The sequence below is a fragment of the Garra rufa genome, chromosome 20 (genome assembly GCF_049309525.1).
Source record: "Garra rufa chromosome 20, GarRuf1.0, whole genome shotgun sequence".
Lineage (NCBI taxonomy): Eukaryota > Metazoa > Chordata > Actinopteri > Cypriniformes > Cyprinidae > Garra > Garra rufa.
Genome location: NC_133380.1, coordinates 30,384,808 through 30,409,335, shown reverse-complemented (window position 1 = coordinate 30,409,335; position 24,528 = coordinate 30,384,808). Strand labels below are relative to the sequence as shown.

Genomic DNA, 24,528 nt, shown 5'->3' with positions numbered 1-24,528 from the left:
TGCCAGGAAAGCCTTTCGTCGCCGCAACCTTGCGGGTAGAGTGAGCCTTGGCTTCCAAGGGAGAGGGAAGACCAGAGGACTTGTACGAAAGAGAAATGGCATCCGAAATCCACCGACTTAGGGCTTGCTTAGAAGCTGGAAGACCTCTGTTGTGAGGACCGAAACACACAAACAATTGGTCCGTCTTCCTCCACAGGGCAGCTCTGTGGATGTATGTGTCCAACGCTCGAACTGGACACATACAGTTTAGCTTCTGTTGTCCTGGTTCCAAGAAAGGAGGAGGACAAAAGGCCTGGAGCACTACGGGCCGCGGTACAACGGAGGGCACCTTGGGCACGTAGCCTGGTTTGGGGTGCAGAAATGCTTTGACCATCCCAGGTGCAAAGACCAGATAAGACGGGGCCACAGAGAGGGCCTGAAGATCACCAACTCTCTTTAGAGAGGAAATAGCCAACAGAAAGGCAGTTTTAAAGGACAACAGTTTGTCTGAGATATCTTCGATAGGCTCGAAAGGAGGATTAGCGAGAGCCTCCAGTACCACGGCCAGGTCCCACGTAGGGACACGTGAGCGCATCGGGGGCCTCAGCCTCAGCGCACCGCGGAGGAAGCGTGACACCAGGGGAAGTCTCCCGAGGGAGGTAGCGCCGAAGGGAGCATGGAAGGCATCTATGGCTGCCACGTAGCCCTTCAGCGTAGAGTGTGCATTACCAGCTGTAAGGCGGGCTTGCAAAAAGTCCAGCATTGAACCTACTGGGCAGTGAACTGGGTTAATGTGGTGTTGATTACACCAGAGAACAAACATATTCCACTTCCCGGTGTACATCTTCCTCGTCGAGGGAGCTCTGGATTGGAGTATGGTCCCAACAACCTCGGTTGAGACCTGAAGCTTGAGACCTGAGAGAAGATCCCTCCTGACGAGAATTTCCCAAAGAGGGCCGTCTAGGAGAGAAACTAGGTCCGAGAACCATGCTCGACCCGGCCAGAATGGAGCCACTAGTAGAAGGCGGATTCCATTCCGGCGTACTCTTTCCAGAACTCCTGGGAGCAGAGCGATCGGGGGAAAAGCGTACAGACGAAGCCTCGGCCACGTCTGTACCATAGCATCCAGTCCCAGGGGAGCTGGATGACTCAGAGAGAACCAAAGGGGACAATGTGTTGTCTCCTGGCTCGCAAAAAGATCCACTTGGGCTTTCCCAAACTTGCTCCAAATGACTTCCACCACCTCTGGGTGAAGTCTCCATTTCCCGGGCCTCAGCCCCTGCCTCGACAGGACGTCTGCTCCCACATTGAGATGTCCAGGAATATAAACTGCTCTTAACGAGAGGAGTTTTCCCTGGGACCACACAAGGATCTGGTGTGCCAGCTTGTTCAAGGGGCACGACCGCAGACCTCCTTGGTGGTTGATGTAGGCGACCACCAATGTGTTGTCGGTGCGGACCAACACATGGTGATTTCTGAGGTCTGGGAGAAAGTGTTTCAAAGCTAGAAACACGGCCTGCATCTCCAGGCAATTGATGTGCCACGAAAGTTGGCGTCCGCTCCACAGACCTTGGGCTGAGCGGCCACTCATGACCGCTCCCCAACCAGTGAGGGAGGCATCCGTAGTTAATGTCAAACGATGACATGGAGCTCCTAACACCGGGCCCTGAGATAGGAACCAAGGCTTCTTCCATATGTCTAAGGCACGAAGGCAGCGCCGCTTGACCTTGATCATAAGTGTAGTGCCTGGAGCCATCAGACATGAAATAACTAGTTATATTCCTTAAATGACTTCTCCCCCATGATTAACACCTATGTGCTATGAGCCAGACCTTTGGTCACTAGCTAGCTCATCCCCCCACCATCAAGATAAGACTCCTACAGGAATTCAGGGAAAGATAGACTTTCCTTATTCAGACATGCAGTCCCACATACAGTTATATAGAAATGTACATGTATCAATGTGTTACCTTTTTTTATATTGTTGTTTCTGTTATGTATGTCGGCCTCAAACATTAATCCGCAATAGGTGAATTATTGTGCATGCTAAGACTCTCACATTTAGAATCACTCAGTCAAACGAGAAGATACATAGATCATGTTTGGTGTCTATGAGCAGCATTTATTATTCCCTAAATGTTAATGTTTGTGGCATCTTAATAACTCCTTGCTTTATAGGTATTATTGAACTTTTGAAAGTTTTGTGGCCAAACAACCAATCAGCTTTCACATGCGAAACCCCATTGTGAGAGACAAAGACTTTCAATCTTCCCTCCAAAACTCAGATCAACCGGATTGGACAAGGTCCAACTGTGGGCGTGAACGACCTACAGGTTTATAAACCTTGCCTCATCTCTCTTTTGCTCTTGCCTTCGGGACACAAAGACACGTCACCCGCACCTCCCCCCAGATCCATGGGGGGGGGGGGGGGGGTCTCACCTAGCGGAGGAGATGATGAGGCCTGCAATACTCTCCAGGAACTGGAAAGGACTTTCTGAACTGAACACAAACGGAACAATGCACAACAACAACAAGCTTGCAAGTATCCGTCCTTTCTACAAACGTAGATAGCTGCGTTTAAGGCGTTTTATAAAAGAAACGATTTCAGGATGTTCAGAACCGTTTCATTCCTGTCCCTTTGCAAACTCACTTTCTGTCTCTCTCTCTCTCTCTTACTCTCTCTCTCTCTCTCTCTCTTACTCTCTCTCTCTCACGCGTTCTCTGTCTATTTGTGTTTTATGTACGTTTGTCTATGTGCGATCGTTTGTAAGTAGAATAGTTTAATAAACAACCATATATTCACATATAATGATTCTCTGTGCTGAATGCTTACATTGCATAAGTCACTTAAACTGTTTCGATCTCATATTGCTACCTTAAGCCCTATTCTGTTCAATTGTTTTGACTCCGTTCTGGTTAGTAAAATGCGTTGCCGTGACGACGGGCCAACGTCAGAGTAATGAGTATCGCTGAGTAATTTGCTGGACAAAGAAACAAGTCGATATCATCATTACTGTTACTGATCAGAAATTGGAAATCGCGTATATTTAATGACGATTATTATACACGATTTCCTGTGAGTTAAACTACTTTCCCTGACCGAAATGTATGTTTTAAATAACTCATTTCATCCTATTCATTGGTCGTAAGACCTGGTGGAGTTTGCAGTGTATATGTGATGAGAGGAACAGTCTCATACATATACACACATATATTGATCATCTTAAATTCTTTGAGCTAACCAAAATTCTCTACATTAATTGGTGGAGAATGCGGGCAGTTTTAAACTATGTGATGTGAGCAGCTCAGGAATAATTTGTGTGTCTGCATGCTTGTGTATTCAAACTCGGCTCGCGACTCGCGTCTCTTTTGTTTGTGTGTGTGTGTGTTAGAACGGTGTGGCCAAGCCCACCTTTAACACCTTCACAGATGTTTGAGCCTCTCGCACAGAGAAACTAAACCGCTGTTGAAGATGTAACTTAACTGCAGTTTATATATTGACCCTATAAAACGAAGAAATCTTTTATAGAGCGTCCTAAAGCCACCCTAAATTGAGCGAAGAAAACCTCTATTTTTGCGTGAAGAAGCTGATTGAGCGATGTTCCTCTTTCACCTTACAATGGCCATATCTTTATATTTTGAGTGTAGATAGATTAGCCATTGATGTGCACTCCAATGCTAATCAGCTATCTTGCTCCTTTGGGTTAAAACCTCAGTTTAGCTAACTGATTAGGTTGACCCCGTTTGCTCGTCGAATAGATTTAATATAGTAAACAACTTCGCGTTATTACTGTACAAATCTTGATCGAGTGTTATTTATTTGTTTTGTGCAAAGCACACACAAGTCTTGTGTCAGCAGGCTGACTCAAGATCAAGGTGCACGCATCGTAACTAAGCAACCTTTTAATAGTGTAAGCATCCTATTAAGTTAAAGTTTGCAAAACATGTACCTGTGTTCAGTAAAACGGACACAAGAAATATACACCCGCGATCACGCATCGCCATGGTAACTGCGCTTAAATGCGCGTTCAAATCCACACAAGGTGGAATCTGAAATCCCGCATAAAAGGTATTTCCTTCTATTAAAAGATAGAAGTCTGTCTAAAACCTCTTCCAATACCTATGCCTGATTTCATATTATTTTTATTTTTTTTATTTTTATTTATTTTTTTTTTCTTTGAGCAACAACGCTTATAGATAGTCCCAGTCAGTCTCTCCCTTCTCTTTTCCTTTTGATGTTACATTATTAATTATTGTTATTTAAACCATAATGATAATTAACATAATGTATGTTTTTTCTCTTGTGTGTGTGATTTAATTTTAATTATTTCACCGCCTTAGATTCAACTCTCTCTTTAGCAATTATAATTGTATTTGCTCATTTTAAATTTTGATTAAACAGTCTTGATTTAAATTTAAACTTTGACCAAATCGATCAAGTTGCACTCTCACTACCCCGGGTAATTCGGCCCATCCCAGGGGGGCCTTTCTCTCTCTTGCTCTCTCAGCTCTGCCATTTCCCAGGTGTGACGACTCCATAGCGCCCCCACCCGGTGGGCCCCGTCACTGACCTCAGGGCTGGCAGTCAGCTCACTTTCTCTCTTTTGCTTTAACCCTTTATACCTCTCTTTCTGATGGATTTTGTTCTTATTTTTCTCCCTATTAGAGACTGAACCTGTCTGAACATCAGTGAAATCTTTTGGTAACTACACCGATGAACTGAATAGCTCTAAAGTTAATCGCTCATCATTAAGTTTACTCATAGTTCCTGTGTTTACCCACACAAACTATCTGACCCCTTCGTTACAGCTAGGATAATAAGCGTTTAGTTTGCGTCACCATCTGATGACATCAGTTAAGTGCGCATCACATAGCAACATTTTAGCTCATTAGTTCTGTACGGACTTGCATTGGCTCGTTGTGCTTTGTCTCTCCCTCTCTATTTGTGTCAACATGTCACCATCCAGTCTCGCCATCCAGTCCAGACAAGGCAAAGATGCCATCCAGCCCCTGAGCGGAGAACAGCCGGACGACCACGCACACAGGCGAATGGATCACGATCCAGTCAAGAGCTACGGCTGCAGAGAACCAATCAACTCATCTACAGCCCGGACCATCAGTGACCACGCCCTCAACAAGATCGTCTGACTAAAGCCTCAGCGGAGAAAGCTTCACCCACGACGGAACCAGGACAGCGCGCAGAACCGCCTAGACCATCTGGATGTTCAGAGATAGCGGATGAAGAGGACAAGGACCTACACGAGGAGAGAGGAGAAAAGCTTCAAGACACCCCCACAGACTGAGCGCAGAGAGCAGTACAGGGGAACACTCCTAAACAGCGGAAGCTCTCTTTACAATGGCCCCAGGCAGACAGCAACACTCATGCCACGGCCAAAGCCTTTTAAGGCCTCCTGCAAGCAGCCTACGCCGAAGTTCAAGTAACGACTCCGCAAAGAAACACAAAGTGAGCTGAACCCAGCACACCTTAAAGAACTCAAATGCTTGCAGATAACAATATGAACAAACAGGAGAGCTCAACACAAAATTTCTCCCGGGCCTAACAGCCCACCGTTCACACCTCACACGCCAGCAAGCTGGCCGGGAATCTGACAGCTGTCACCACAAAACGCTGTCTTCCTGAACACTGCAGTAGGCTACAACACACGCCTGTCTGCAAAACATTGACTTTTAAGCAAGAACATTTGCCCAGTGTGACCACGAGACAGATCTGCTTAGCTCCACCTCCAGCTAACAGGACCCCAGCCATTGGTACCAGCAGTCAAAACTGTCAAAACTGAATACAGCAGCTAAGAACACGACTGCTACGACCAGCATCTGAGCCTACGTGAGACAACGCGACAGGCACCAAGGGAAGATGGCATCAACGCCAGAAAATCTTTCCCCTCAGATATCCACATCACACTGTGAGTCACCACCCAAATGCTACAGCCTTCTTCCGTACAGCGATTGCTCGATTCAGCGGACTCTACAGACCGCCGGAAAACAGCCAAGCACCAGAAGGCAATAAAGATTAGCAAAGTGATTGTCCAGCTGCCCCATGCCAAGGGGGGACGTCTGACTGACCAAGGTGAACAAACATACAGTGGTGTATGGGAGCTGAACACGCAGCGACATCACTGTGTGGGAGTGATCTGAGATCAGTGCAGGCCAACACTGAGGACACCTGTGCTCTGAACTTAACCTGGAATAGACAATGCAAAACCTGCTACTTCCTGTTTCTCACAGCCCTACGATACTCCCTCAACTGCGAGAAAGCCTTGCTAGATAAGATTACTCCCAGATGTTTACACTCTGGCGAACGAACTACCTGCATTCACCAAAAGGGGTCACTGTTCGGCTCAAAACACAGTGTGGCTAAAACCCTAACGCTGCACACACATTCAATGGAATACGTGAAGCAGTGCCCACTCTAGAAGCCACACCCCCTTTCTGAAAAGTAATCTTTTGCAGTGTACATACCATTCAGGTATTTCAAAGACTTTAAACAATTCCGTCATGAAGAGCCTAAAGGAAAATGGCCACTCAGAAGTGGTGCCAAGCTGCTCTCCACATATGACGATGATACAGAACTAATGTCATGTACAAGGCTCTCAGCACAGCCCAGCACCCAGATGACAACAGCTGCGCTGCACAAGCCATCCAGCGACGTGCCAAGCACACCAGAAGACAAAGGGAATCACAGAAACCTGCCACCACTGTGTGATGTTTATAACTGTCAATGCCTGCAGACCAAGGATCCCACGCACACAAACCCATGTGCTCATAGACCCAAGAGCGAGGCAAGACACGCCCTGAGCAGGTACCTAGTGGAAAACGACAAGCCTGTCCCACTGCAACACCTTAAGCCGGGCCACCTGACATCACAGCACGAGTGACGGCAATCGGATCAACCCTTGTGTCACAGCAAGTCGCAAGAACTCCCTCTGAAAATTACTAACCTGCATAGACTCAAAGTAGGCTAAGCTCAGTTTCAAACAACACCACTCAGTTTGAAACAGACGAGCATCAACAACTGTTCCAGACAAGCAGTGCCATCACAATAAGAACATTTACATGCTATTCGTGGAAAAACAGTGAAAGGCCCAGAAAAAAAACTGAGGGATTTTGTGGCTGCCTAAGGTTTTCAACAACAAAAAACCCACCCACCCAACCCAAGCATCGCTTCTAAGCCACAAGCAAACCCCTCACGCTGCTACGCCGACTGCATCACACCCATGCACACTGGCTCCACCTACAAAATAGCTCTGCTAAAGCAGCCTCTGCCAATGCTGACACTCAACCTTGCACTGTCCGACCACACTAAGGCACTAAGCCGAAAACAACTCAGTGATGTCACACACATGCCGCATCTAGATGACACATCCTCACATTTGTTCCTGATAACCAAACACCGCCACAGCTCCCAGCTTTCCAGGAACAAAGGGGGGTCATTGCTGATGTATGCCCAAGATGCACCGTGCAGAATACACCAGAGTACCAAAGCCACTACCAACGCAAAGTGGCGCACTGCCAAGCATGCAGTGACAGAGGACATCAGAATATGCTAAGTTTGATGCCAGCTCGAAACCAGCGGATTTCAAACGACACAGCCTCTCTACGATGCAAAGCAGTCAGTCGACGAGAAACATCTGTGAACGTTTACCACCAGATGGCACCAGAAACGACACCCGTGTCAACTAAGAGACCACCCGTGTAACCACCTACACTGCTCACCAGTACTTCAGTGAAACATGCCCGAGTGCGACACCTGCATCCAAAGAGCGCAGGTAGCCAAAAGCATGCCGCAGCCAGCGAGATTCACAATAGGAACTGTGAACCAGCGTATCTCGGACATCCAGCCCTGCCACTCACCAGGACCAACTGGAGACTCAGCAGAGTACAGAGAACGGCATCCTTCAGCCTAAAGCAGCCAACGGCCTGCAATGGCAGAGAAAGGAACAGCAGGACTGCGACAAATGGACAACTCACATCCAGCCTGGACAACCAGGAGCTGAGCAGCATCGTCTTCTCCTTGGCCCACACCCCCAAGGGCCTCAGACAGGAGGTAAATGAACTGAACCTGCAAGTCTCCGAGTACCAAAGTTAACCGACACCCACAAGGACAGCTGGACACGCCTGCTTTTCCAGAACAGAGTTTCTGATGCTAACAAAGAGCTCCTTGAATGAAACTCCACTGAGAAGTACTGAAAGATCAACTTCTGACTCCCTGCCCAACGCAACACCGCATTAGACTTCCTAAAAGGAAAAAGCATCCCATGAGACCAGCCGACACCTCAGGAGCAGCCAGACAATGTTGAATGGAGCAACGGGCCCACAGGCCCAACAGCAAAACCCCTACCAACACCACTCAGACCCGCTCAAGTCAGTGTCGACACCCCCAACATCAGACGCCTGATGACATTTGAGCAAAACAGCGGGATAACAGACACCTGCTGGAACTACCTGCCCTCTCACAAGTGAGAGTCCAACCAGCGATTCCAGACTGCAGGGACCACAGATACTAGATAACAACCACCTGACACAGACCAACCTGGGTCAGGATGACAAGTGACAGTGCCTCGACACCTGTTGCACAAAGCTCGAGGACCCATACCTTGCCACTGTCTACATTATCACACCTGATAACGTCGACCACGGCACCACAGCCACTCCTTGAAGCACCAACCTCCAGAGAGCCACCTCTCTCTTCCAGCCATGAGTGCCGGGTGCATGCCTGATTGTTCCGCACCTTTGACGTCGCTCGCTGTTGTCTGTTGGACGGACAACAACGTTCGAAAGAGGGGATATGTAGTGCCTGGAGCCATCAGACATGAAATAACTAGTTATATTCCTTAAATGACTTCTCCCCCATGATTAACACCTATGTGCTATGAGCCAGACCTTTGGTCACTAGCTAGCTCATCCCCCCACCATCAAGATAAGACTCCTACAGGAATTCAGGGAAAGATAGACTTTCCTTATTCAGACATGCAGTCCCACATACAGTTATATAGAAATGTACATGTATCAATGTGTTACCTTTTTTTATATTGTTGTTTCTGTTATGTATGTCGGCCTCAAACATTAATCCGCAATAGGTGAATTATTGTGCATGCTAAGACTCTCACATTTAGAATCACTCAGTCAAACGAGAAGATACATAGATCATGTTTGGTGTCTATGAGCAGCATTTATTATTCCCTAAATGTTAATGTTTGTGGCATCTTAATAACTCCTTGCTTTATAGGTATTATTGAACTTTTGAAAGTTTTGTGGCCAAACAACCAATCAGCTTTCACATGCGAAACCCCATTGTGAGAGACAAAGACTTTCAATCTTCCCTCCAAAACTCAGATCAACTGGATTGGACAAGGTCCAACTGTGGGCGTGAACGACCTACAGGTTTATAAACCTTGCCTCATCTCTCTTTTGCTCTTGCCTTCGGGACACAAAGACACGTCACCCGCACCTCCCCCCAGATCCATGGGGGGGGGGGGGTCTCACCTAGCGGAGGAGATGATGAGGCCTGCAATACTCTCCAGGAACTGGAAAGGACTTTCTGAACTGAACACAAACGGAACAATGCACAACAACAACAAGCTTGCAAGTATCCGTCCTTTCTACAAACGTAGATAGCTGCGTTTAAGGCGTTTTATAAAAGAAACGATTTAAGGATGTTCAGAACCGTTTCATTCCTGTCCCTTTGCAAACTCACTTTCTGTCTCTCTCTCTCTCTCTTACTCTCTCTCTCTCTCTCTCTCTCTCTCTCTCTTACTCTCTCTCTCTCACGCGTTCTCTGTCTATTTGTGTTTTATGTACGTTTGTCTATGTGCGATCGTTTGTAAGTAGAATAGTTTAATAAACAACCATATATTCACATATAATGATTCTCTGTGCTGAATGCTTACATTGCATAAGTCACTTAAACTGTTTCGATCTCATATTGCTACCTTAAGCCCTATTCTGTTCAATTGTTTTGACTCCGTTCTGGTTAGTAAAATGCGTTGCCGTGACGACGGGCCAACGTCAGAGTAATGAGTATCGCTGAGTAATTTGCTGGACAAAGAAACAAGTCGATATCATCATTACTGTTACTGATCAGAAATTGGAAATCGCGTATATTTAATGACGATTATTATACACGATTTCCTGTGAGTTAAACTACTTTCCCTGACCGAAATGTATGTTTTAAATAACTCATTTCATCCTATTCATTGGTCGTAAGACCTGGTGGAGTTTGCAGTGTATATGTGATGAGAGGAACAGTCTCATACATATACACACATATATTGATCATCTTAAATTCTTTGAGCTAACCAAAATTCTCTACATAAGAAAAGGGTTGCCCCTCGGGGAAAACACCTTGGTCCTGAGCCACCACTGTAAAGGTCTCATGTACAGCAGGCCAAGAGGTATCACGTTGGACGCAGCTGCCATGAGGCCTAGCAGAACCTGAAACTGCTTTACAGTGAGTAAATGGCCTAATTTGACTCTCTTGACTGCCTTGAGAATCGACTCCATCCGTGCGGGGGACATATGTGCCCGCATCGTGGTCGAATCCCAAACTACTCCTAGATAAGTGGTTCTCTGAGATGGAGAAAGAACACTTTTCTTGGAGTTTAGTCTTAACCCCAGAACTTTCATGTGGGCTAGAACGACATCTCGATGTCGAACCGTCATTTCTCTTGACTGTGCCAGTATAAGCCAGTCGTCTATGTAATTCAATATGCGGATGCCCAGGAGTCGCAGAGGAGCCAGCGCCGCATCCACACATTTGGTAAAAGTTCGGGGTGAGAGTGCTAGGCCGAACGGAAGAACCCTGTACTGGTAAGCTTTGCCCCCGAAAGCGAACCTGAGGAACTTCCTGTGTTGAGGAAGGATGAGATGTGGAAGTAGGTGTCCTTGAGATCTATTGTGACAAACAAGTCCTCTGACCTGATTTGAGATGCAACCTGCTTGACAGTAAGCATTCTGAACTTGAGTCTCAGCACTGCGCGATTGAGCAGCCTGAGGTCTAGAATAGGACGCAGACCTCCATCCTTCTTTGGAACAATGAAGTAGCAGCTGTAGAACCCGGACTCTCTGAGATACGGAGGGACCACCTCGATGGCCCCCTTTTTCAAGAGAGTCTCTACTTCTTGTACCAAGACCAGAGCGTGCTGAGGGGCCACCGTAGTGGCTAGAACCCCTTGAAAGGGTGGCGGATGAGCGCCAAATTGAATTTTGTAGCCTTTTTCTACAGTTCGCAGCACCCATTGAGACACATTTGGCAGAAGCTTCCACGCTGCTAAATGTTCTACTAAGGGAATCAGCCTCTCGAGGCTGACCTCTGGTGGTTTTAGAGATGATGAGCCCCTCTGCACCGCGGTGCAAACGGGCGGATGTAAAGAGAGGGGTTCTTGAGGGACCGCTGCGCCCTGAAGCACCAAAGGTGGCAGGGTTAGCAGACCGGTCTCTCGAGGGCACTTTTCCCCAAGGGGGCCTGCCCTCATGAGCCCTGGGCCACTGGCGTCAGGGCTTCTTTGTCAAGGACTTCTTCGCCTGAAGGACGGCCCTCAGGTCGACCTTAGGCTTAGAAGCCCCCGACTTGGAGCGTCTATGGGTCTCCCTTTGATCTCTTTGGGGAGGAGCCTGCATAGCGACGCTCCGCTTCTGCTCGTTGCGGTACGAGGAGCGGGAACTCGGATGGGGCTGCTCCCATCCAGCAGCCCCGGAGCCCGAGCGGTGAGGAAGAAATCTCTGGAATGCCGCCGCCTGTTTCCGTGACTGCTGAAACCTGTCGACGACAGATGACACTGCGTCACCGAACAGGCCAGTAGGCACAAGCGGGGCATCTAACAGATAGGCCCTGTCTCGGTCTATCATATTTGACAGGGTCAACCAGAGATGTCTCTCTGCGGCCACCATAGCTGCCATAGACCGCCCAATGGCTCGGGCGGTCTCTTTGGTAGCACGCAGAGCGAGGTCAGCAGTACGACGGAGCTCACTCACATTGACTGCTGCCCCGTCCTCGCCCTCATCGAGCTCCTTCAGCAGGTCGGCCTGATATGCTTGGAGCACTGCCATGGTGTGTAGACAAGCTCCGGCCTGACCTGCCGCAGAGTACCCTTTCCCCAGCAAAGATGATGTAAACCTGAGTGCTTTGCTGGGGAGTGCCGGGGCCTTTAGGGACGATGCCGAGCTGGGGGACAGATAGCTAGAAAGTGTCTGCTCCACCTGTGGCATCGCCCCATAACCGTGCTCACGTGCCCCAGCAACATTGCAATATATGGCGGCAGTGGGGGAGTGAACACGGGCCGAGAATGGCTTGGCCCTCGATCTCGATACCTCAGCATGGAGATCGGGGAAGAATGGTAAGCCCCGGCGTGGAGGTAAAGATTTGGAGGGCAGAAATCTTTCATCTAGTTTTGATCTTGTATTACTCTGCACTCCGGTCACAACGTCCGGCCAGTCGATGTTTAGTTTGACAACGGCACGTGTGACCACCTCCACCAACTCCTTCTACTCGACAGGCTGAGAGGGCGTAGGACCAGCCTCCATTGACCATTTCCGTGTCCTCCTCCTCAGAGGAAGATAGACGGAGGGTCGAGCGCTCCTCCTGGGGGGAAGAAGCCACAGTGCGAGCTTCCACACCAGAGAGGGGCAAGGATCTGGCAGAGGAGGATGGAGAAAGGGGTTCACCCGTCTCCAAACTCGATACTAGATCCATCTGCGATCCCCACGAATGCAGATGCCGCTCTGCCTCAGCAGAAGCGGGACCTGATCCGCGGGGAACGCTGGCGAGGGCTCCTTCCTCGAAAAGAGCCCTCCGGGAGCGAAGCGTGCGGAGAGGAAGCTGCAAACAATGCACACAGTCAGCCTCCTCAAAGACTCCTCAAAGGCTGACTGGGCATGCCTTGCCCCCAAGCAAGAAACACAAAGCGAGTGTGTGTCCTCAGCAGTGGCGGCTGGTGCTAAAAATATTTAGGGGGGCACACACAATATAAATCACATTGTTAATACAGGCTTTATTATCAGTAAAGTAATCATTAAACATTTGTAATCATCCAAAAAAATATTAGCCATTTATATTAATGTGATTCAGAGATGAAGGCCATAATACTAATATTATCCACACGAGGGAGCCACAGGATAATTCTCAGTTTAAAGACAGTGAAAATCTATCTATCTATCTATATGTGTGTGTGTGTGTGTGTGTGTGTATGAATATATATATAAATAATATTGTGCTTATAATAATACTAACATAAACACCCACAATTTACTTGAAAAAAGACGTCTATTGTGTAACTGCATCATCTACACAAATCATTGTGCTTGTACCCCGACGATCGAGTTAAACTGCATTGTTTCAGTTACTCTCTGTGTAGTTGTCCACAAGGCTTTGGAGACAGAACTTTGAAATAACAAACAGGGAAAACGATAAAAGGCATGACTTTACATGACTTTATCCAAGCTCCATGATTCGTAAGATTGTTTTATTTTTTGCTTCATTTGAACGGCTTGTGATCTCACCGAATTTGGTGGAAATTGCTCTTCACTAGTTAAGTTCGCCATCATTACTCTGATTGACCGCGCCTCAAAAGAAAAAAAAAACACTTAAATCTTGCGGCATTTTCTGCTGCTTGGGGCAGAATTTTCAGCGCCCCAAGACCATAAAATTCTGAGAGATTGATTGGCCGCATATTTATTAATTTACCCTAGCAACAGTACATGACTGGCTATTTGGCTGAACTGCAGGGGCGCTTTTTCTCAGCGCCCCATGACAGAAACGATACAAGTCTGTCTGTGGAAATTCACTGGTGAATGAATGTCACTAGGTGGGAAATGTTGTATATGTTTTCATATCGCATGTAGGCACATACTGGTGGGTAAAACCGAATTAAAAATCTTAATTTGTAAAATTACATTTTACATTTTTAGCCCCTTTTATCAGGGAGGGCGGTGCCCCAGCGCCCCCTATGGGCCGGCCGCCACTGGTCCTCAGCCGTGATGCTTTATAGTTTCCTGGTTCATGACGTCCGTGACGTCACAGCGCGCTTTCCTATTGGACGGATTAGACATATGATTCAGAGCGTGGAGCGCTGGAGGCATTCCCCAAAGCGTTTGACTATTTAATAATCAGTACAAAATTCTTTAAATATGAAAACATACTTACAGGCTGTGAGTCAGAAGCGCTAAAATTTCCTTGCAAAGTTGGAATTGCCCCATTTTTAGAAACAGCCTTTGTGCACAGCCGGCACAAGGCTGTACTCTCCCAGGATTAGAAAACAATCCTCCGTAAAATGCTCTGCACACACTGGAATATAATACTTAACCACTGATTTGTAGTTGTGTCCTCTTTTGGAAGGCCAAACAGTTTTGCTTTCTCAACGAAACACACAGCATCTCCACGACATAGTGGCGGCGCCAACAATACTACAGCGAGAATAAAAGTTACACTTTCTTTCTTTCTTTGCTTATACATTTGGGCGGTGTTCTGAAATTCTTTCCACACAGTGACGTAGATTTGTGGGGGCGTGTTTGAATGAGGTGATTTAGGAAGGCGGGGATGAATCTTAACTTTTATATAGAATATATCTTTGGGTTTGAGACTTTAATCTTTCCAACTTTATGGATCTTATACATGCACAAACACCTTGTAACATTCCAAAGACAAAGAAAAACATGAAATCCCATCATGTGACCCCTTGAATAAACGTCTCCCACTAAAACTAAATTGCTAAAACTAAAAAACTAGAACTTGACTCATACTCAACAAGGTGGACTAGGACCCAACACTGGGAGTTGGGAGTGAGAATGTGTTAAGGAAACACACTGCATGCCACTTTTTTAATGGCAATAGCGTCTCAAAGTCTAAATAAATGCATGTTTAAAACAAGTTTACCACCGCACTCATATTCCCATTACTGCATTGTGGGAAGAGGTATCTGTTTGTTTTGTGCCCATTCCCAGTTTTTTTTTTTTTTTTTTTTTTTTCCTCTATTGAACTGGCCCCTGACCACCTTGTTGATCACCCAGCAACAGACACGCCAGTCTGTCCCTAGTCTTTCAGCCAGAGCGGAAACCCAGCACTGAGCCTCTTCTGCGGGACTCCATGCAGCCTACCTGACTGCCCTACCAATGAAGAGAGCCCACATTCTGGGGCCTGGGGTGTCACGCATAAAGAGATGTGACATCTCAAGCCTTGTTTTCTCTGCCTGAATGGGTGAAAGAAGTAATGTTGTCTGGATCTAGTCCCCTTGCAAACTTCCCAAACGTATATTGTGTATGACCGGATGAAAACAGAAAAAAAGGGCAAATGTAATGTATAGTTGTTCCCTCAATGGTTAATTTTAATTTTAATTTAAGTTTAGTCTGTTGGTTAGAGAGTTGTCTTGCAGGCAAATTAATCACATAAGGTAGTAGAAACACTTCCATTATTGTGATGTCATACATCTTGTATCAATGTTTTACAAGAGAACACTGAATGAATCTGTCTTTTCTTACTGAGAATCTTAGATCACAGCACACAGAAATAAACCTTTTCATTACAATCAAAACAACATAGAAAATAAGCATTGTAGGATAGTAAACACTCTGCTTGACTATATCTACAGTACATCGTTTACCAGTCACTATGTTTGACGGTTTTAGACCTTAATGTCTACTCAAATCTTCTATCTAATCTCTCACATCTAACACTTTTGCTACTGAACCACTCAACCTATAAATAGATCAAGTGTTGGATCACATAATTACAGGGGTATAATTTCAGACCCTAACTGTATACAGTAGAAAGCATGAAACATTCACTGATGTAGAATGAATTGCTCCTTAATGCAGAGGGATAGATATCCTGGTCCAGAAGGTGGAAATTACTGCCACCCTTTGCTGTTATGAGATTCATTGCACAGTTGAGTAACCATGTGTGCCACCAACAATTGCCAGACACTCTGATTCTCACTACAGGTCCACAAATGTGTGGCTATGTCTGAGCTCTCCATCCCCAGAGGGTGAATAAACCAGATGGGTTCTAAATGCAAAATTTCATTTTGTATCATTAGTAGGTTAGTTCACCCCTCATTGGCTCACCATCTGCCATCAGCTCAGGTTTTTCATCCCTCTACTACATTGTTGTGTTGAGTATGAAAAACAGAAGTTTGATCTTTGATGCCTCTCAAAGATACCACCAGCTTTCTGCAACAGCATTCCTGCATGGTTATTACTAAAGTGGAACCAGATAGTGTGGCCATTGTTAGAAAGCCATTCTACTAGAAATAACTGGTCAACAGTTTCATTTCACCATGTTTAATGATATTCATGAATTAACTTTACTATAGTAACATCATGTTTTCCTTTCACTTGGATTGGACCCTATTGTATAAGGAAAACTGAATTCATGAATTAAGGCCTGTTCATACCAAGGACGATAATATGAAAGATATAGTTCTAAAATCGTCTTAATATTAAAGAATAGCACAGTCCTCACCACAGCTATAATGATAAAGGCACAGAAAAACAATATTGTTGCAATAACTTTCAGAACGATTTTTTTCCAGCTGATGAACAATAAAAATTAAGCCAATCAGAATCAATCCTGCTGTTACGATCTTGAGAATTTATAGCGGCAGACGAGTGCGTGCTTAGAATAAGAAACAATATCGTCCACTGGTGTGGGCACTAATATAGTTATCTTTATAGTTATCGTTCTTGGTCTGAATGGGCCTTTAGCAAAATTGATAATTTATCAAGTATTAATGGTAACTATTTTGTGACCTGAATAGACTGATGTGACTCGACGTAAATTGTATTTGACGTGCATGAAATAATGGGTATATCTATTTAATCTCATTTTTGTGCAGGGGTGTGTTTCCTAAAAGCATTGTAAGTAATAATGGCACCAGTGGTCTCCACCAACTTTGTAGGCTTACAATGCTTTTGAGAAATGCACCCTAGGTCGGTGTCAAGCTTCATTGGCGTATCTAACTCTAATCTTTGGCTCATTGAACTGCAAAGCTGCTGTGAACTCTCCTACCGACAAATAAACCCAGAGATATTTGCTACCACATGATATAAAGTTACATGGAATGAATTTTAATTATTTCACTTTGACTACTTTATTAATTTAGCGTTTAGCTGTACACATTTTGTATTGTATCAGCATTTCGTCCAGTATTTCGTATGTACGCAGATATTTCTTTCTATTTTATTAGTTTATTCATGCATTCCCTGGAAGTTGAACTCATGACCTTGGCATTGATAAATCATTCAAGATAATTCTGAAACTAATTCCAATTATATTCTTCTTCTGTGTCGTTATTGTTTTAGCTGTGGTGTGGACTTCTATATTCTCATAGAATAAGATTGTTTAATAAAACTTTATAATTATAGTTACTGTTAAAGTCTACCCTATACCCTACACTCTAAAAAAAAAAGGTGTTTTAAAGGTTCTTCACAGCAATGCCATAGAAGAACCAGTCAGTCAAAGGTTCTTTTAAAGAACCATTTCTTTCTTACCTTTTTATAATCTGAAAAACCTTCTTTCACCACAAAGAACCTATTGTGAAACAGAAAGGTTTTTCAGATGTTAAAGTTTATTTATGGAACTATTTAGACAAAAAAGGTTCTTCCATGGCATCGTGAAGCGCCTTTATTTTTAAGAGTCTAACCCTAAACCGTTGGGACTTTACCTTTCCAGCCTGCTATCTTATAAGTATAGTCTCAGGTCTTACAGATACCAAAGACCAAGTATAATGGAAAAATGTATACCCTGAATAAACTGTAAGTGTAAGTGATTATTAAAACTTTATAATTATTGTTATTGTTATAGTCCTTTGGGCCTTAACACCTTTCTGCAGAATCAGCCAGTTGGCTTATACCTACTGTATAGTCTCAAGTCTTTCAATTCCCAAAGACCAAACATACTGGACAAATGTGACCCTGGACCACAAAACCAGTCATAAGGTAAAATTTTACAAAACTGAGATATATACACCATATGAAAGCACAATAAATAAGCTTTCTATTGATATATGGTTTGCTATGATAGGACAATATTTGGCCGAGATACATCTATTGGAAAATCTGGAATCTAAGGGTGCAAAAAAATCAAAATACTGAGAAAATCACCTTTAAAGTTGTCCAAATTAAGTTCTTAACAATGCATATTACTAATCAAAAATTACATTTTGATAGGTTTACAGTAGGAATTTTACAAAAAGTCTTCATGGAACATGATCTTTACTTAATATCCTAATGATTTTTGACATAAAAGAAAAATAAATAATTTTGACCCATACTATGTATTTTTGGCTATTGCTACAAATATACCCCAGCGACTTAAGACTGGTTTTGTGGTCCAGGGTCACAAATGTACTGTATACCCTGAATACACTGTAAGTCAATTCGGATAAAAGAAACACATACATAGTTGTCTCTGCCAATTTAGCTGGAATTGAAAGTATATTAACACTGAAAAAATGACATGTCAGTACACCATGTACCATGATAAAGTACTTTTTTTTCAGACTGAGAAGTCAAAAAGCCCTAGAGAGATGTGTCTTACTACCACCCTTCTGATTTGATTTCTTACACTATGAAGCATCAAAGATGGATGACGTGAACATCAGCAGTGGTGGAAATGACAGGTCCTAAAGATGCCACACTGCACTTGGACCTACTTCTGTCTTTTTTCATTGTCATCCCTAATCAGTGATTATCATCTTGTCTGAGGACTTCTTGATCTGTGAATTCCTTAACATCTAATTACAGACTAATAAATTATCGTTGTATAGGAGTTAACTTCTGTGCAGAGCGTTCCTTTAGGTTTCGCCGCAAGGGTATTTTATTTCTGGAGACAGTCAGCTACACTGTAAGAAGATTATAAGACCAGTTTTCAATTTATCTCCCACCCCCAGACTCTACTTATTGACTGACTTCCTTATCACTGTTTACCAGCATCCAGAGAATGACTGGCATCGTCATCCCAATCTGACACTTTGGAAACTGCTGTTTTTTGGAGAGTAAATTAGTTCAGGTCTTTTTTAACCTAAAACGGGGTTGCTGTTGTGCATTGTTTTAGCTTAGTCCTATCTGGTTTTGAACTGTGAAAATGTATGAAGAGAAGTAATTACAGGTCAGAAATGATGTGTGGGCAAAATAATCTTGAGATATTCACTTATTACTGGTGTACATAATTAAATCACACACGCACACACCATTGTTGCACAATTAAAATAGATAAATGATTTGCAAAAGTAATTACAGCGACAGTGTCAGTCATCTGATAAAACACATGATCTCTCACAAGCATGCAAAAATAATAATAATTAAAAATAAATAAAATAACATTGATATAAATGTTATATAGGTATTATATAGGTGTCTGGTATTTTTTTAGTTTAGTTTTTGGATATAATGTCAGTACCTCATAATTAAATGAGCAAACTTGCTGAGATTTCTGCTAACTTTGCAGTTTTTTAAAACATATTAACTTTAAAACAAACAAACAAAAAACTAATGAATGAATGAACAGAAAATGTATTGTTAACTTTGTGATCTATTGACAAGGCAGTTTGTAGGTTTTAGAACATGACAGACCATGCTGTCTATGCATAGGTCAATTCTAGTTATCAACTAATCAGCCTGGCCAATAAATTATTTTATCATTATTTGTGTTTTTTTTTTTTTTTTTTTTTTTTTATCTAGCAAATTAGTTTAGTAACAAGAGACTGTGCTTTAAAATACATAATGCAACATATTGCAAAGTACACCTACTTACAATTTGGTGTACTTTGGTTTGCAATTCCACAATCACAGACTTATTAAAGCAGCATGCATAATACTTCTGAGAAGAAATAAAATAGATGAATGAATAAATGATTTGCAAAAAGTAATTGCAATGAATGGGCAGTGTCAGTCATCTGATAAAACACATGATCTATGTCACGCAAAGACCAATAGAAGAAAAAAAAACATATACAAAGCTTATAAAAAGCGTTGAGAAGAGAAGGTGCCCAGTGTCTGGAATCTCAGTGGTGGAGATGTTGTGTTCGGGGAGGGTCGACTTTGAGCTGACATTGAGAGTGACGGTCTGTGCTTCATGTAACATCTCTGGACGCTCATGGTAGACGGAGCTGCTCCTGTCTCTGGCTCATTCCCCCTGTCCTTCAGCACCACAGAATTGGACAGCACCAGGCAACCAGACCCTCATTCACCTTACCCCTCAGGATAGCTGTTTGCCTCACTTGACTTTATGGAAACATTTTGCACGGGTTTGGACAAGTAAAAATTCAAGTGTTCGAATTGGAGAGGAACCAACGGATACGCATCGCTACAACCAAACTGGCAGGAAAACTGTTCCAGTGTAAGTAGATCACATTTGACTGATATAAAACTGTTTTGGTAGAATATGTATGGAAAGGCACTTGCAAAGTTGTTCGAAAGTTAAACATTTAAAGCGAACGCACGTTTGGTTTAACGCACGTCTGTCTTGGACTTCTGCACTTGTGAAATGCGATGTTTTTGCGCGTATATCAGACTAAACAGCCTACAACACTATGGTGCATGTTAGCAGGACGCATTTGAGTTGTTTTGCTTTGTTATCCATAAATTACTCTCGAAATCGTTAAACATTCATTTATTTAAAAAGATCTTGTAATAATGCAAGTTGACAGTTTTGCGCGACTTTTTGACGGCGCGCGACACATTGACGGCGCGCGCACAGCTTTTGCAAACGCTTCGCGCGCTTGGATCTTGGCTGATTTTACCTGAATTTGGCTATGTCAGACACTTCGAATAATCTCGTCCGGTTATCACATTGTTTAAAGTGAGATCTATTATTTGGATTCGAAAGAAAAAACTAAACTTCATCCGTTGAATAATTTAAATTCAGTACGAAATGCAAATATTTTGCTCCTTAGTAAACTATTTTGCTATACACCACAGGTACCGTTTAAGATAACATGAATGTGCGAAATCGCATCTCTCAGCTATTTTAAATAAAGAAATGTTGACACGCGTTTTGTCTGAGCTTTTTTATGCCGCGCGCCAAATGCACATGTGCCAAGTATTTTATTTTCAGCCTATTTGTAGCTTACCTAATTCGATCATTTTTAATGTATTATTACTGTGTTGATAAATTGACAAACACCAAGCACTTGTGAAATAACGTGTAAAACTAAACGCACTTTCTCTCAATCATTTCCAGGTCATTGTCAAGCTTCTTTGGCGTTTTTTGACTCTTGTCGTTGGTTAACCGAACCGCGAAGCTGCTGTCTACGTGGACCGGTGCTGAACTCTCTCGTCCGACTGCCAGGACCAAACCCAGAGACATGGCCACGAACGGCACGAAAGCATCTGATGGACATGTTTTAACAGAGCTGAACGAAGCGCCCACCGCCAATGACAAACCAAAAACTCTGGTGGTTAAAGTTCAGAAGAAAAAGGAAATTCCCGACAGAGAAACGTGGCAGGGAAAATTTGACTTTCTTCTGTCTTGTGTTGGCTATGCCATTGGACTTGGCAATGTCTGGAGATTTCCCTATCTGTGTGGAAAAAACGGAGGAGGTAAAGAAAAAAAAAATCCTGGTTGTTTTTACCATGTATTTTCCACTCTCTAAACAAAAGGAGTAAAAAAATAAAAGACAGAGAGATTTCCTAATGAACGAAAATCACTCTGCAGATTGAATAGCATGTACAAAATATACGCTTTTTGTCCAGGATGTGCGCGAAGTCCGCAATCATTGGAAGCGCAAAGATCCTAAACAGTGGATTTTAAAAAACGGATACGTATTTGAATATGTCTCATTATATTGCTCTTCTGTCTGTATAGGGGCGTTCTTGATTCCTTACTTTTTGACCCTCATATTTGCTGGGGTCCCGTTGTTTCTTCTGGAAACGTCCCTCGGTCAATACACGTCCATTGGTGGTCTTGGAGTGTGGAAACTGGCCCCTATGTTCAAAGGTAATCAAAAAACGAAAGTGGACCACAAATAACCCACTGATTAATTATTGTGTACTCAGTTTAAACGTTTTTAAATGATGAAGTCACTCTATAACAGCGCCAGAGTAAATTTTAGTCGTACTGTGTCCTTGCTAAAAAAAAATGATCTGAAATACGGAGTTATTTTAGCGCACATATTTCCGTAGGTGTTGGCCTGGCAGCAGCAGTCCTGTCGTTCTGGCTTAACATTTACTACATAGTCATAATTGCTTGGGCAATTTACTATCTGTATAACTCATTCACCACAGTAAGTAAACGTTTTCCACTTTAGATATCAAATTGCTAAAATACCAATGACTATTGCTTAGATTCTTGAAATGGGATTGTCCTGTTTGAAATGTCCTGTTTCAGGAGCTCCCCTGGAAATCTTGTGACAACCCTTGGAATACAGACAAATGTTTCTCAAACTACAGCATGGCAAATGTCAATATGACGAGCGCCGTCGTGGAGTTCTGGGAGTAAGTTTTTTTTTTTTTTCTTTCTTTTTTTTTCTAAAACACTCTGGAATTTCGTATTCTAGCAACATGCAAACACTTTCCTTTTGTCCTCGGCTGTGTAAAAGAACCACTGTTGTTTCTCAAAAATGCGGCTATTGTGCTATTTTTGGCAAACAACCCTAGCTGAATGTTTTGCATCAGCAATTAGACGAGCTCTATTTCAAACTGTTTGTGGGTTACGTGGCTGACAGAAATAAATTCTACATCTACATTTTTTAATAATATTTATTCCCCTTTCTCACTCAGACGTAACATGCATCAACTGACTGACGGTTTGGAAAAGCCGGGAGAGATAAGACTGCCACTAGCAATAACACTGGCCATTGCCTGGGTTCTGGTCTATTTTTGTATCTGGAAGGGCGTAGGCTGGACTGGAAAGGTAAGAATGCCCTTGAACGGCACACATATGACACTCGGCCATGGTTTTTTGTTTTCAACAAATTCAAAAAATCAATAAAGCTCTGGATATTCAAAATCAGGCCTCTGATCAAGGATCAGAATCTCCTAAATAATGAAAGTCTGTCATGCTTTACAAAGGCTTGTAATTGCCATTTTTACATCATGATCATGATCAAGGCAGAATTTATTTTTATCTTAAGGATGTTAATGTGTCTTCCAGGTGGTATATTTCTCAGCGACATACCCGTACTTCATGCTATTTATCCTGTTCATCCGTGGAGTAACACTGCCTGGAGCGAAAGAGGGCATTTTGTTCTATATCACGCCTGAGTTCAGCAAGCTGAAAGAATCAGAGGTAGAGCGCTTTGTAATTATCATACGGTAATAGACGTGTGTTCACAGGCGTATAATTTGGTGAATTTCTACCATGTCTCATCTTTTCTCTTAGGTGTGGCTTGATGCAGCCACTCAGATCTTCTTTTCGTATGGTCTGGGCCTGGGCTCTCTGATCGCCCTTGGGAGCTACAACCCTTTCAACAATAATGTTTACAAGTATGCAGCAATTGTAAGATTTATTAAAGGGTGTTCAAATGTAATCTTTAATCTGTACGGACCCATGCATGAAAATTTTACATTTCAGAACAGTCAAGCATTTCTTTGGCCTGCACAAAATGTGTCCTCGTCACTCCATGCGACAGAAAGATAATAGGATACATAATGACTGATTACTAAACAATTACGTGCTTTCATCTGCTTCTCAGAGATTCTATCATCGTCTGCTGCATCAATTCCTTCACCAGTATGTTCGCTGGATTCGTCATTTTCTCTATCGTAGGTTTCATGGCCCACATCACGCAGCGGTCCATAGCAGACGTGGCTGCATCAGGTAATTACGATGGATTTCAGTTTGATCACTGGATAAATACCTACTACACTACTATAATATGTTACACAATGCCAATTATTATGAGATGTTTCCATGGTAGCAAAAAACATTAGGATATTAGTTAAATATGTTCCATGAAGATATTTAGTACATTTCCTACCGTAAATATATCAAAACCTAATTTTTGATTAGTAATATGCATTGCTAAGAACTTTTTTTTTTTTTTTTCTTTTTTTTTTTGCACCCTCAGACCCTCCAGATTTTCAAATAGTTGTATCTTGGGCCAAATATTGTCCTATCCTGACACATTTATTATTTATTCAGCTTTCAGATGATGTATAAATATCAATTTAAAAAAAAAGACACTAATGACTGGTTTTGTGGTCCAGGGTCACATATAATCTGCTGAATTTATGGTAAATTGATTGAAAAACATTTAAAAATAAATCATTTTAAATGACTGTAATAAGCAAAAACATAATGTTCAGTTCTGTCTTACATAATCTGCATAGTGTAACCCTGTTACGTGATTTATTCATATTATTCATATTTATTCAATAAAAGTAAATAAATAACATCTCCTAAAATGATTACACAAAAGTAGCATCATTTGAAAGAAAACAAAATCATTTTTCTCAGTTTTAAATATCATGGTTTTGGCTGCATCAACCATCAAAGCTCCTACCAAAATAAAAATAATAATAATAATAAAAATCATACAAAATAATTTCTCAAATTATGTAAATATAAAATGAAAATATAGATTTTGCTTATTTTAGACA

The 24,528-nt window shown here is 42.9% G+C and overlaps 1 protein-coding gene across 1 annotated transcript in view; it reads left to right on the top strand.

Annotated features, from left to right (window-relative positions):
• The first annotated feature begins 19,978 nt into the window (after positions 1–19,978).
• slc6a1b (solute carrier family 6 member 1b) overlaps positions 19,979–24,528 on the top strand; it is a 9,159-nt gene continuing 4,609 nt past the window's right edge. The window contains 9 exon segments of the mRNA XM_073825546.1: positions 19,979–20,326; positions 21,170–21,528; positions 21,794–21,925; positions 22,111–22,211; positions 22,316–22,422; positions 22,708–22,840; positions 23,081–23,215; positions 23,309–23,412; positions 23,622–23,746. Of these exon segments, the coding sequence (XP_073681647.1) occupies positions 21,294–21,528; positions 21,794–21,925; positions 22,111–22,211; positions 22,316–22,422; positions 22,708–22,840; positions 23,081–23,215; positions 23,309–23,412; positions 23,622–23,746 (1,072 nt within the window). The 5' untranslated portion in view covers positions 19,979–20,326; positions 21,170–21,293.